Raw genomic sequence first — 16098 nt, forward strand, 5'->3', positions numbered from 1 at the left:
TCAATCGCTGACCAGAGTCGTGGCAAACATTCTAAGACACCGACGTTGTTGCTGTTCAATAAAATGATCATTCATCAGGGTCCAACATCTTTTATTGCAAAAACTGATTTTCTTCAGCATTAAACTAAAGTTTCGTTAGTTTTGCATTAAATCAAGTACAGAAGGTAACTCCTTGATGAAAAACATAATTGCACGAACAAGACATTATGATAAGCAAACGATACCAATATTTAGTGGAATACAATAATTTACAGCGAGGATTTCGTATTAAATTCTTTTTATTCAATTTAATTTTTATTTGATTTTGTTGCTTTCATTTCAACCTTGATATGATAGTTTCTCAATAGTTTTATTATCTTTATCAACCCCTTGTCAACGTTCTGACGTTTTGAGAAAATAAAAGGAAAATGCAATAGACAGTAATTTGCATCAACGGTTTAACTGTAACATGATACAGTTTGTTAGAATCTGCGTTGAATTTTGTCATTCCATATTGAGTTGAGTTATTACCGAAAGACTAACATCTACAATGAAGTTCAATATAGCTGTTGTCCTTACCGGTTTTTGACTTTTCCTCCGTATAAAGAACACAAAAATGTCTTTGCAACATAAAGTTATTAATGACCTATCTATAGGCTATATTATTAGGCTTTTTTATTTTTATTTGTTTTTGTCTAATATATAGCTAATTAACGGACTAAACTTATATATCCAATGTACTATTAGTATATGATTAAAATTCCATGATGACATTTGTGTCGTTATTGCTAATTCAAACCTCAATGTAACTATTACATAACAGATCTCCCGAAAAACTAGTTACAATAAATACCAGCACCAGGTACACATACCAGCACCAGGTACACAGACAGACCATTTTTAACCATACACAGTGTCGAGTGAAACCAACCATGCTATTATTATTGTGTAAAAAGTCATATCAAGGTTTCCTGAAAGTTGGAAATCCTTCCCAAAATCATCAACATTAAAATTGGGATAACTATGATGAGCATGGATTCATCATAAATCTTTAATGGCATTTATTATTTCAAGTCAAATTATATAAATGTAATATGTAAAAACATTTGAGATTTTATAATTAGCATAACTAACATTTTTAACTTACGCACTCCTACTCTGTGATAAGATTTAATTTCGCTTCAACTCGTCATTCAAAGCGGTATATTGGAAGTTGAACATAAATCCACACATTAATTATTTACTTAAGGATTGATTGTCAATTGTATTGCTTGCATTGACCGAAGAGGAAAGTTAATCTCGTGCAAATGAAGTGAACTGCGAAGCAGTTCATGTAACATTTGCACGAGATTAACTTTCTTCATCAGTCAATGCAAGCAACACAATTAATAATCAATCCTTATATTTACGTTAACCAATTTAAAAATCTCGCTGTTGCAAAAAGTCAAATTATATGTATCCGTTATAAGACTATTATACAATTTGCAACATTGTACCAGTTATCGTACATGTATGTACAGCTACGGAACAGCCGCCAGTCAGTTCTTCTCGTCACCAAGGCAACACAAAATATAGTACCGAAAACTTCATTCTCTGTGCGTTGTTACGATTAAAAACGGCTATTTTGAAATATTGTTTTTATGTACAAGAATTAATGGCTTAAATGTTATCATAAAAACATTATAATGCAGCTTCAAATAAAAAAAAAATTGCTGCACAGTACTAGCAGTGCAGTCAATGTGTAATCCGGTTGCTCGATTTAGCAGGGGTCCGGTTTTGAAGAAAATGACGTTTGTGGTGAAAATGCTGAATAGTTGGTATCTAAACATAATCAAATCTTTTTCAAACTCAATTGCAATTGTTGTGAAATGTAACTGAACGTTGTATTTCCGTCTGGTAATTATTTGTAGCTGGCATTTCAATGTTTATTACCTAAACGGGTTATGATTATGAAATCCAACCCCTGTGTCTATGTTATGCGATGCATTCCAAGAACTATGCTTCCGGGGCTTAATAAAACTTGTTAAAATGTGGGATTTAGTCGCAGATCACTGGAAGACTTCTGTGTTATTCTTGAAATGTGATAACTTCTCTGTCAACTTGAGTTTTGGGATTAAAATTCTGTATAAAGTAAGTAGGGAAACATCGTTTTGAAATGTTGGCGGTTTCCAACGACCCTCCAATGCCATGGGTTTTGACACTCACCGAATCGTTTCGTTAGGCTTAATGTCACTGAAACAGCCTGTTTGCTATTTGAGCGTATTTTCACGGAATGTGTCGTTTCTAAGCTTACATGTATGTCACCGTTTCACATATATATATATATATTGTACACATTATCATAGCTATTTGCGTTCGATTATGCCTACTTGCGATGAGTGATGAAACTCACTGCGTTCGGTAGCGTATGCTCAGCATTTTTACGGTGCCTGAGCCTAAGTCAGCGTTTAAAATACGTGTAAAATATCTGTATAAAATTATATCACTGACAATTTTTAATTTGAATAGGCCACATCGCAGAAAGTTCATTCAAAACTTAAGCGGCGTAAAACTAGGTCAAAATGTATTCTCACGCCGGTCAGAGGTCAGCGCGTGACCAAGCATCCTCATTGGGAAATTAAGTTATCGGAGTTTACTAGTTTAATTGAGGCGGAGCGAAATGAAAATGTAAATATAAAATAATGTAAATGTGGTAATTTAAAAGCTCCTCCAAAACTATCAGTTTATATTCTGTTATCTTACTGAATATTTCAAGTGTATCGCCAAAACTCTTTCTTATATCTCTTGTCTGAGAAGTTAGATCTCAAGTTGACTGTTTAGGAACATCATTAAGCGCACCACCTATTGCCAGTGCATGTATCAAAATGTTTATTTCATTCCTACCTTTCTATACTCACTACATACTAGCAGATACTTAAGGCATACCAATTATATTACTCATAAGTGTTTACATGTATACAATTGTATGTTGTAACACTGACCGGCATAAAAACAGTTACGGGAGTCAATCTCTACGTTTTGATAACAAAACATCACTTGCATATTTAGAGAGGTTTTGTATGCGTCATATGTGTGTGACAATTTGAATAACGAACACCACTTCATGTTTACTTATTTCTATAGTATGTGTTCTCTCCTAAAGTAGTCCTCTAAGTAAACATTCAGATCATCTCCTCAGTTGATGTACACATCCGTGGCCTCGAGATAATCATTCAGGATGGCGTAACAATACTGATACTGCTCCTATAAATAAACAATGAAATCAATCTCTAAATGGGTAATTTTGAGCCTTTTCAAACATTTCATGAATTTTGTTTTGTTGTTATTTTCGATAGATGATATGATGATGATACAGTAAGCGTAAATATATTTCCTCTTCTTCTTTAATCATGTGTTTACGTTCTAAACTAAAATTCAAACTTATTTCAATTTCAAAAATTTTAACAAATTCGGCATAAATTTAAAGAACTTACCAATGTACTCAAAAACTCCGGACGCCTGACCAAAAGCTGACGAGCTGCTTGAAATACATCCACCTCTTCGTCCATTTTAATCTGGTCTCGAGTGTTGGCCATTAGACAGAACAGCCCACACTGTGTCGCTCCGTCTCTATCAATGACACAAAATACTTTAACTATCAATTTACTGGACAGTTGTATAAAAAAGAGATGCAGATGACAGTGTTTACTAATTAGCATTGTACGATTAGATAATTCAGAATAAGAAGTTTATTCTTAAAGATCGGATGACCCTCAATATGGAATTTAACTACTTACAGACTTCAATATTTAAAATAAAAAAAATCATGTAGTTGATTATCATAATTCCGCTTTGACTGAGTTATAAAGATTATCAGTATTTCAATTCAGCTACACGTGCCACACCTGCATGAGACAAGAACTGGTTTGTTGCCACTGGCCCGGCGTCTACTCTCTACTTGCTCCAGAAGATGTAGTACCGACTGTTTAGACGGAGGAACCTGTCTGTCCATTGTCCATTCCTTCAAACGGAATACCTTCATACTATGAGGAGCTTTTACGTTCTGAAATAGATTAACGGATTCTGATAATTTCGTACATTATCTAAGAATTATAATAATATCACGATTTAACTAAGAATTCTATTAACATCACACATTATCTAAATATTCTGATAATATCACAAATTAACTAAAAATTCTGTTATTATCACACATTATATCTAAGAATTTTAATAATATCACAATTTAACTAAGAATTCTGATAATATCACAATTTAACTAAAAATTCTGATAATATCACATATTTGCTAAAAAAATTGATAATACAAATTAACAAAGAATTCTGATAATATTACACATTAGCGAAGATAATATCACACATAATAGATACAAAGCAAAGAAGTCTTTAAAAAACTCGAAACAGCGTTTGTTACATATGCAAGACGCTGTAACGAGATTTTCCGAAAATGTACAATAATAATAATCTTGAAATATACAATTAATAGTTCACACATATTTAATGTTCTGTGTTAAAGGTTAAAGTAAGAATCACATTTCAAGCCTCTAGATGCATGTAGCGATACATATATATAACACATTTTACTTTTGATATACAAAATATGTTAAATTGTTTATTATCACTTAGTACTCCCGAAAATAAAATAATCTAGCGGGACAAAGAGTCCTAAATGTAACAGTACCTGTTTGCTTATCGATATCTCGGTCACATCAACACCATTGAATTCTGTTGGATTTCCCCTCTGTTGAACTTTGAAATCACCTATTTCTATGTTCGATGTTTCCAAAGGTATCCATGGTGTGTCCTGCTAATTCAAAAGTCAAATTTTGTTTTATAAAATTTAAAAGTGTGATATGAGCCAACATTCAGTCTCAAACATTATTTACCGCTTATCTGTTTCTTCAACAACGAAAATAACCATGACAAAACAGAACATTCTGCAATTTATCCCTAACATAATTATATGTTAATACCTATGTTGTTCTCTTTAAAATCAAAACAGTAATGAAAATATTCCGATAAATGGTCACTATTCATGCTTGTAGCTTTGGTTTTTCTTAGTGCGGCTTTAGTCGCTTAAAGCTTTTCCGATGCCCAACCATTAGACATGATTATCTCATTAAGAAACTAGAAAGCTTTTCTACTGTAATCATGAATTTAGACGATAGAACTGTCTGATGGAAACTGAATGTTATATTGTATAAGATAAATTGTACTGTTTTATACTCGTGGTAGAAACAACGATCGTTTCTACATTTCAGTTGTATCCAGCATTTTTATATTATAGGAGAAAATACAATTCATTTGATAGAGCATTTTGTCTGGTAAAAGGGAGATAATGTCCCGACATTTTTCTTCATGTTGCCTTGTTCATGTTTTTCCTCCGATAATTCGTGGTTGAAAGTATCATGAAGTCAAAATGTAGGCATATACTTCTGCGTGGAAGGTTTCTTTTAGACAGGAATGTAAAGGTCTTACCTGCTCTGGGTTTTTATTGTCCCCCAATATGACCATTGTGTCACATTGGTAGTCCATTACTAGGGTCCAGAGGTCAGCTCTGGTGCCTGGGAGGGGGGACTGAGTAACTATGTACCCCTGTCGGTCTGTGTATGACTGTAGCACATTTACACAATTAATTCATATGCGATAATATAACAAAAAAAATCAAAACACGAATCAATTGTTGCTGTTTTCTTGCTTATGTTTTGATACTGTACATAAAAGAAATATAAATCTCTTTCAATTAGTAAGGGTCAAAGAAGTAATATCAACAGGATGTTCCAGATGACACGGGATCCAATCAAACATAATTCTGTAGGATTTTAATTACTTCAAATGATAAATATGGGACAAAGAAGTAATTCCATCCGTGTGGACAAAACAATTGTCAAATTTTCGAGGCGACCTGCCCCTTTATCAAGACACACAAAACGAACAGGATTACATAAATATGATACGAACTTCAAATTTGTAAGATGTACACTTTTATGTCAAAGTCTGCCTGGCTAATATCACGATACAAAAACGACAATATCTTTCTACATGATATCATATATTGTCTAGCAAGGTAAAGTCAGACAGTTATCATTAAGATTACTATACAGGTGTAACCAATTTGGACAGATGCAGTGGTATTAAAAACCATCCGAAAAATTACGCCGAGTCTGATCGATACAAATATATTATTCATATCAAATCCTTAGCTGCGCTCATATAAATGAAATAAAAGATACCCTTTTTTATTCTCAGCAAAATATCGTTTAATATTTAATACTTACCATATATTCTCTGTGTGTTTGCATTAGAATACCTAACTACGACATGCATTAGCATGGTATTTTTTATAATCCAAATGACAAACCTGTGTTATGACAGCGTTCACGTAATCGTTTCCGGTGGCAGAATATGATTTAAGGAATGCTCTAAACCTATCCGCTGAAAGGAAAACAAGACATTTGAATAATGATATAAAATTGCTATTGAATCACCTTTATTTTCTGGTCAATGATGACCATTTCCATGCAACATTCTACGCTTACAATTAATACGTTTACGCCCAATCGACGATCTAACTCAGAGCAAAACTCATTTTCGAAGTAAAATAAGGGAATGTTGAAAAAGGTATGCATTCATTTTATCCTTTATTACTCGTTATTCATAACATAAAAAACAAAAACAACGAAAAAAACAGAAAGAAAAAGAAAAATACTTGACAACAAGCTTACAGTAAGTGTGGCAGGCAACACACGTTCCCTGCCGTCAATAACAAGCTTACAGTAAGTGTGGCAGACAACACACGTTCCCTGCCGTCAATAACAAACTTACAGTAAGTGTGGCAGGCAACACACGTTCCCTGCCGTCAATTACAAGCTTACAGTAAGTGTGGCAGACAACACACGTTCTTTGCCGTCAATTACAAGCTTACAGTAAGTGTGGCAGACAACACACGTTCCCTGCCGTCAATTACATTTTCTAATCTATTGCTTAGGTATACCATCATTGTATGAAATTTGAACAAATTCCGTTAATGTGTTCTCAAGTTATCGTCCGAAAACTTGTGAAACAATCTATTTTAGTATCAGTGACCATTGTAATTTACCCTCTGACCCCAAATTCAAGCTCAAGCTATTGTATTTACTATGTTAACATTGTACGAATTTTGAACAAATTCCGTTGACGTATTCTCAAGTTATCATTCGGAAACTAAAATGTGTGCAACAATCTATTTCTAGTAACAGTGACCTCTGTAGTTTACCTTTTAACCCCAAATTCTATACGAAATTGTATTTTCTCATAGGTTACCATTGTGTGACGTCTGATCAAAAGCAGTTGACGTTTTCTCAAGTTATCGTCTAGAAACTAATATTTTGTGAAACAATTTATGTTTAGTAACAATGTATTGTAGTTTTTACCTTTTGATCCCAAACTCAATCCAAAACAGAAAGACAGATAGACAGACAAACAGACAGACGGGAACAAACACTATTATCCTCTCCGGTTTCACCGACAGAGGACTAAAATGAAACATATACCTGCCAATATTCGCATTGTGATATTCTTTGCTTTGTTCTCAGGAAGTGTAGAAGCCATATAGTCTTGTTCTAACTTGTAGGTAGGCTTCAGATTCTGCATCAACTGAAATTCCGCCATTATAAAGATAAAAAACAGACAATTGGTTAATCTTCTTCAATATATTTTTAGGTAAAGGGTTCCTAATAATTTGTACAATAACAACTCCAAAATACGATCTCAAAATTGGATTAATAAGGGCAAATTATAATAATGATGAGTTAGCTTTCTCTGCTTCGTAAACGACCATAATTGCTTTATAGATATAAATAAATCGCTTCATTAAAACCAACTTTGGTACATACCTGAAATTCATCTCTCAGCTGTGTCTGGTTTTGAGGCTGACTCGTCGAAGACAAAACATGATACTTGGACAAGAACATTGATTTCGGTATAAGTGTATCCTGAAGGTCGAACGCTTCAGCTAGGAGCTCGTGTAGGGCTACATACTGCTCCTTTAAAACGATACATCGACGTAAGTAAACTACACTTAGATTGGACATAAAACATGATAAGCATACTGAGATGCATGTAACCTTTAAGTAATCACATAATCGTATTTTCAAAGTTAACGTTGCTTTACCATTATAATTAGAAATAAAAGCTTTAAAACCTATAACACAGAACATGTATGTCCATACACATTAATTTAATACCTTTCTATGGTACTGACATGCAGTTACCTAAATGTCATTTTGTCTGACCTGTGTTTGGATCATGTTCATCCTGTCTTTTCTCATTGTATTGACATAGTGCCGTATGTCAATACGCTGATACTTTCTACCGAAATCCAGCAAGGCGTCTAGGGCGATAAAAGTCCCTGTTCTTCCAATACCGGCACTGCAATAACAACAATGTAAAGCGTATCAATTGTACATCTTACGTAATAGAATTGTCAGTGAAATACACGAGTAATGATATATCAACATGTAAGATACTAATGATAACTATAAAGTCTTTATTTAAACTTGATAACAAAATGAGTCAAAGGCTCGTCCTTCAGTCGAGTTTAATAATACATACAATATAAAGTATTTACAAGTAAGCATTTAACTATCAACAGGTTTATAGAAATGAACCAAAAACACTTACACTTTCTTGGGAAATTATTTGTTAGTATACCTGCAATGTATCACCAGTTGGCCAGGTAGACTGGTTTGACAAAGCTTTATTCGGCGATGAAACAATACAAGTTCCAATGTATTCGGTGTTCCGTGGTCAGGCCATGTTGTGAAATGGAATTGATTGATTTCCCGACTCTCTTTTGACTGTTTCCAAAAATATGTCAATATTAAATAATGTATATAAGCGAACAACCGGACTACGACGCTAAATTGGTATTCGTATTGAAATAATCCGTAGTTGCATCCATAACCAAACCAATGTTTTTTTTCATGATACCAAATATAAAATTAATTGAGAAAATATATTTTAAATGTGTTCAATGATAAGGCTTAAGAACAATATACATCAGTCCATCAAGGCACGTCGGATACTACTAATATTGAATACGCACTTTACAAAGCAAATTGAAAGTCAATTACAATGCAAAATGCAAACTCAACCCAGATTAAATGAGACTATACATACAAAACTAAAGAGTACAGAGATGACAGGGTAAGATCTTCATCGACGATACTTAGGGTATATTTTGTTTATGAGGAGAAATGGGTAATTTGAATAAATACCTTTTTGTACACGACTGTAAGGTTTCGGACTACATGCGAGGCATAACGTCGCTCTCTGTTCAGCGTGATGTGAAACGTTTTTGTTGACATAGGGTCTCCTTCGTCTGGCCAATATTTTGCGCATTTATCCTGAAAAGACAGTATAACATTGTAAGTCTGCTGTTCAACGGTGTCCTTTCGATATTAATATATTCTAACAGTTACATTGCAATGATACACTATTACATGTATAATTATTTTAATCAAACCATTATTTTTTCAAGCAACCAAGTCTAACGATAAAGATTGATGTCTATAAAAAATTATTTCGAAATTCATAATTAGTCATTTATATGGTTACCTTGACATTTCGACATAATTAGAATTGTCTAGTATCGCATTATATAACAGTCATTACCTTTCGACTTTCCACTAAATTTGTAAGCATCACTATCTTTCCAGAATTTATAGCCCAGATCATTCTCCAAAAGTCATTGATCGTAGTTGGTAGGGGCCCTATCACATGTAGGAAATGCAATGGGCAATTAGTGCAAAGTACATGTAATTTAGTCACGGAGTCAAACCGGTATAGATGCGTCCAGACATAATAAAGGCATTTAACTTTAGTACGGTCTATATAAGATCACTACTTCCTCAATGTGTGTTATTATGTTCTATTTAAGATAGTACGATTTGTGAAGCTAACGAAGATTACTTCTGAAATGACGATTTTTAATCTTACAGTAATCTTATAAAGAACAGCTATATGATAGTTAGCAGGTTGTACCTTGTGTGGCGACATACACCCTTCTCTCTTCAACACTCTGAAAATAGAGTATGTAAAGTAAGTGTTCATCATCGCATGGTTGACAGTTTTTCCTCTATCGCAAAAGCGCAATATATTATTAGTCAACATATAACTGTATTCAGAAATATATATTGAATCAAAACTACTAATTTAAGATAATATAAATTTGACTGAGGAAGCATGACACACATTTTAAACTTTATTTTTTTCATAAATATGAACACCACATTACCATCATAATGATAATGTATACTCACATCAATGTAGTTTGCATTTATGTAGTCTGAGTCGTTTCCGCCGGAGACGCTGTCAAGTGGAACTCTTGAATGGTCGTCTGAATGAAAGGTACAAAGCATATGATGTGTGTAATATTTATCTAACACCACGCGGAATCATTCTGATTTATCAGAGTTACTTCCCTTCGTTTCGCTCCGTCAGAATTGACGGAACTGGCTAAGTGAAATGAAGGGAAGTAACTGATAGATCAGAATGAGTGGGATGTTTACCTTTAAGTTAGTATACAAACACGATAAAAAAACTCCGATGGTACTGATGGACAGCTTTATAAAATATAATTTCCCCTATAAACTGCGACTTAAATATTATAATAACAATAAAATTCTTAATCCTCGTTCAAGAATCTTGTTTGTTAAACATAAACTTTATAAATTTTTCATCGATTACGAAACAGAGTTATACAACGTATGCAAATCACTCTCGATGGCCCTGCTGTAAGCGCGTGAGGGATCTTAGTGTGGTAGGAAACCGGAGTGCCACGTGGTCGGGCAGGTGAACCCTAACCTTTTCACGTCCGTGCCGTGGATCGAACCCCAGCCGGCTAGGTGAAAGGCGAGTGGCTTAACCACTACACCAACCTATCACCCAGTGATTTGTTTGTTACCATAATGTAAATCACAAACAATAACGTTACATAATTATGTAGTCTGATAGAATTATCTATTCGATATTGTTGTTGAACCATATAACGGACAGTAAACTCATATTGAGTAAAACATAAATGTATAATCAGGATACTTACAGGGACAAAAATGTAGTAAGGTTGATAATGAAATATTGATAATTATTAAACAATATATGTACAAAACAAGATGTCTTTATAAATCATTGAGTATAAATGCCTTAATTAATAATATTAAGGATAATTATAATGTTCAAAAGTATAATATATCTTATCAGAGTGAAAATAGGATAAAAATGTTTGAGATGGAATGGAGAAAATGGACACCTTTACTGGATCTTAAATAATTTTTTTGATTGATTGGTGCTCCTCATAAAGATTACATATTATGTATATAGTAAACAGTTTGTTTGTCTAGCGATATGTATACTGGCCGCCCTACGGTGTGTCAAATTCATATGTCTTTATATTATGTTATAATGACAACCCTGATTTTTTGCAATAATCTATAATAATATGCTGTTCCTTCATTAAACCAAATTATAATACACAGTGCATCCAACAACAACCCCCCCCCCCTCCCCAACCCCCCCCCCCCCTCCCTCTACTTCTTTTAACCACCCTCCCCTTCATTTTTCTTTTATTCCATCTTCTCTTTTCTTTCTATTTCTTTCTCCTACCCACAATGACTTTATTCATGTCCTGATTTTTGTTTTATTTTTATTTTGTTTATTTATTCATTTATTTATTTTTTACTTATTTATTTACTTTTGTGCCTGACTTTTTTTTCTTTTTTTTATTTTTTTTTCTGGTGGGTGTTTTTTTTCATCAATGTTATACACATACTATGTCCAATAATGCAATGATTTATATATCCCAAAAAGTATAAAAATATCAAAAATCTACATCACTTATTTTCAATATACTAAAATAATTATGCTTTGTATATTATATATTCTAAGTGGTCTATAACTATTTGTGTGTGAAGTTTAAACTTTGTAGGCATTTATTGGACATATTATGTTTTATTGTAATCATGTTTCTAATGGTATATGTCTGTGTGTGAATGTGAGTGTGTGTGTGTATGTGAGATAGTTACATATTGGTGTAATTTCTATGTGAAATCCTATGTATGAAATATGTGTGTGAGTTTACGTTTTTTGGTGCATGTAATTGTGTAGATGTGGTCATCTGTTGATGTGTAGTATAGATATATACATTTTTATATATATTTCTATATAAGTCTAAGATGTTTAACAGGTGTGCATATATTTACATGCGTGTGAGTAAGAATGTGTGAGTGTAAATGGCTGTTGGATGTGTATACAAATATAAGAATAATGACTATGATATGTGTGTGTGGTTTTGAGAGTGAGTCTCTTTAGTGAGGGTATATGTGTGTGGTGTCATATATGTTTTGTCATGATATATGTCTAATGAAAACTTGAAAAATAAAAAAAATAAAAAAGGATACTTACAGGGGTAAATGGCTTTGAATCTATTCTTTGATTTGTTCTTCTCTGCGGCCGTATGAGGATGCATTGATCCAAGTGGAAATGACTGAAAAGTTACAACTTTTATTACCTATTAATTGAATTTTCAAACATATGATTTAGGATCATACAATTTATGTTTTTAGTAATCCGTCGGCCAAATCTTGGAATATGTTCTTTACATATACATATTCAAGCTAAATGTTTTATATCATTGCTATTGTTGCTATCATGTTCTTAGCAACAGAAGCTTCCTGAGGTTATTAGAAAAAAAATATCTTACATTTTTGTTATTCAAGAAAGATGAAATAGTTTAATTGATGAATGATATTTCACATACAGCATGTTGACCTCAAATTACTGCAGGTACAAGGTCTTAATATTAGGTGACATCTGCGGTTTACAAAAATACATATGTTAAAGTCGTTGTAAACTATATGTACATTATACATGAACTCATAACAAAGAACAAACGATACGTCAATAAATAAGTAAACAGTTAATTCATGAATTAAAAATTGCATCTAGGATCACATTATCGTCAGTATTATTACATCCTATTTTGTCAATTGGAAATAGAATACTTCTGATCATTAGAAAATATTCAACAATTTTTGATAATGCAATCTAGCTTATACCAAGAATTTCCATTGGGTTAACAATTTACTTTATCATCCCATCAAGGGACAAATGTTGTTGCTATTTGTAACCTCTCTTATGATAGGCTGATACAACGACGGAATGATTTCATGAGTCACGCAATAAATTGTGAAGAGATAACCTTTGAATTATTAGACTGAATTATAAGTATCTACTCGAATATATTATGTATGTATGGAGCTTTAACTCAAAGCATGAGTTTATATTCATCACAAACGCTCTGGGTACATTTACTTTGGCGTGTTATTTCTCCAAACCATACACAATGATAACCAAGTTAATCTTTAAATAATTCCCTTTACATCACGCCCTGCATTGTATTTTGGAGAGGAACATACAACACATTGTATATAGAATATTTAAAAAAACGGATATGTCTTTTCAGTATATCTAAGAAAAAATTACCTATTACTTTTTAAATGAAGGTTTACCTCAAACTCGGCGGTGAACTTCTGTTCATCGTCTCGTGCTTTCTCGGCAATGGCTGTCTTCAGCGTATTGATAAGGAACCCAACCGGCCCTTCATTGCAATATACATTGTCGAGGCCTTCCCGTTCTTCGGGCATATATCCATTCTGAAGGTTGATATATACTTGTCCTCCATCTACAACGGAGAGATAGTCTTTTAAGTAACTTTTCAGAGAAAATTAGGTAACCGAGTTCGTGCGATCGAGTTCTTGCAACATGAGATTAAAACGTTCTATTCTTTAAATAGCCAATGTCACCCGCGATACTGACCATTGCCTTCCTAAAGATGTACGGACCTTTATAATCAAGTATCCAGTATCGTATTATCTCGATACCCCATGTGTTACTATACCTGTTAATCGTTATATCCACCTCCGTACTATGTCATAGCAAAAATGAAGAGGCGGTGGGCAAAAATAGATGAAAGATGTATTTTTGTGCTCTCCCAAACGAATCGAATTGCGGTACACTGTTGTTGTCTTATGAAGTTGACGCTGAGCGTTGCTCCCTTCATAATCTTCATTGGTAAACATTGTAGGCTTGTGATTGGTCATTTTTTGTACTCCTGAAATGTCTTTAGATTTACAATAACATAACCCTGGGGTGGATATTACGACATTGATAGTAGTCCCTGGCATATCGAGGATTGTATAGTTAGCGGCATTTGTAATCGCAGATGTATACGAGTAAGCTGATAATACATCATTAGAACACTTTCCTGTAATTTACATTTACCTGTATGTCTGTTTGTAAGATTTGAAGATTTTGACTGTCCGTATACTGCAGAGGGTACTGATGAATTTCCGGAAGATTTTCTGTTAAAAAACACGTTATTAGAATTAATCAATAAAATCTGCTTTATTCAAAATCTAGTATCATAAGCTAAGCACTATCTGCCTCAGGTTATAGAATAGCTGATATGCTATGATTTAGGATGCATACTATAAATAGCATTTGATGCATGAATTGTTCTCTGTGTATTGATCTATTTTGTCAATAGTTGTCAAACACATCACTCAAAACACTCAACAAATATAATATATCAATATCAATATATAACGATCAAATTGATATTGAATATAATGCCTACATGACTTTCGCATATCTCTGGACGTGGTAATTGCAAATCTACAATTAATACTATATGATGATCGTTCCCAATCCAAAAGTTTGTATATGTGCGTATACCGCTTATTTAACCATTATAATACAAGACGTATATAAACAGTATTGGTGTAAAGCGCTGTAGACAATGTTGTATACACATAAGTGGCAGTTACTTACCGTTTGATAACACAAACGATTACAATAACCAGCAGACTTAAGACGACCACGCCCCCTACAGCTCCTCCAGCGTATATACCTATATTACTGTCTTCGTTCTGCGACTGCGACTGTTTTTTCACTACAAATAAAATTATCTTCCTGTGGACTTTTTGAAATTGATCAATATTAAAACTATACTAACGTGTCTATTAAATTAATTCTAATGTTATCTATAACAAAGACATTATTCTTACTTTTCGGTTTGTTATATGCAGTACCGAAAGGTATCAGGTGTATAACTGAAATTCGCCGTTCGACGCTAAGCTATATCTACCAGGATGTGTTACTGATTTACCGTTAGACAAAGTATAAACAATACCTATGACGTCACACCGTTGCGTCCATCCTGTGAGACAAAGTCTATCACTGCCCTGATTTCTATAAACAATACCTATGACGTCACACCGTTGGCAAGGTCCATCCTGTGAGACAAAGTCTATCACTGCCCTGTTTTCTATAAACAATACCTATGACGTCACACGTGCAAGTCCATCTGTGGACAAAGTCACTGCCCTGTTTCTTAAACATACTATGACGTCCACCGTTGTAGTCCATCGTTGACAAGTCTATCACTGCCCTGATTCTATAAACAATACCTATGACGTCACTGGCAAGTCCATCTGTTAGACAAAGTCTATCACTGCCTGATTTTAAACACTATGCGCCACGTGGCAATCCTCGTAGAAAGTTACAGCCCATTCTATAAATTCTATGACGTCACACCGTTGCAGTCCATCGTTGACCAAAGACTGGCCTGATTTCTATATACAATATCTCTGACGTCACACCGTTGACCGGACTACTGGCCTGATTTCTATATGCAATACCTTTGACATCACACCGTTGACCAGTCCATCCCGTTAGACAAGGTGTATCACAGTCGCCTGTGTCCAGAGAACAGCGCATGTCCTCACAATTACCGCACGTCTTAGAACAGGAACTGCCAAAAGCGCCATCTATACAGCCTAAAAAACAGAACATAGGACCATTAGGAAATGTTGTAATATTATTGTATACATTTTAGTTGATATTCTGACAATAAAATAGAGGGATAAAAATATGTATACGTATAGCTATATTTGATATACATTGTTACAGTGACGCGCCAACTTTTCTCTTAACTTAATCATGTGTACTAGGAACGCATTTGTTTTGTGTAAGATGTATAGCAGGGGTTATCTCCCATTTCTGTCAAATTCGCATGGAGCTA

At 33.8% G+C, this 16098-nt stretch overlaps 1 protein-coding gene across 3 annotated transcripts; it reads right to left on the bottom strand.

Moving 5' to 3' along the window:
• Positions 1 to 260: 260 nt before the first annotated feature.
• LOC138318788 (receptor-type tyrosine-protein phosphatase mu-like) lies at positions 261 to 15890 on the bottom strand. 3 transcript variants are annotated; one of them, XM_069261487.1, is made up of 19 exons: positions 15716 to 15890; positions 14847 to 14967; positions 14298 to 14377; positions 13526 to 13698; positions 12420 to 12501; positions 10280 to 10356; positions 10002 to 10038; positions 9633 to 9730; positions 9236 to 9364; positions 8670 to 8815; positions 8252 to 8387; positions 7853 to 8002; positions 7511 to 7613; positions 6340 to 6413; positions 5457 to 5591; positions 4660 to 4782; positions 3864 to 4021; positions 3453 to 3588; positions 261 to 3222 (listed from the first exon to the last, which is right to left on the bottom strand). In XM_069261487.1, the coding sequence occupies exons 1-19, from the start codon at positions 15867 to 15869 to the stop codon at positions 3154 to 3156; spliced, it is 2181 nt and encodes a 726-aa protein (XP_069117588.1). In that variant the 5' UTR covers positions 15870 to 15890; the 3' UTR covers positions 261 to 3153. The 3 variants fall into 3 exon arrangements, with proteins under 3 accessions (XP_069117588.1, XP_069117587.1, XP_069117589.1); XM_069261486.1 differs by having other exon boundaries at positions 4660 to 4785; XM_069261488.1 differs by lacking the exon at positions 5457 to 5591.
• Positions 15891 to 16098: the final 208 nt, after the last annotated feature.

The sequence above is a fragment of the Argopecten irradians genome, chromosome 3, assembly GCF_041381155.1.
Source record: "Argopecten irradians isolate NY chromosome 3, Ai_NY, whole genome shotgun sequence".
In the NCBI taxonomy this organism is placed as follows: domain Eukaryota; kingdom Metazoa; phylum Mollusca; class Bivalvia; order Pectinida; family Pectinidae; genus Argopecten; species Argopecten irradians.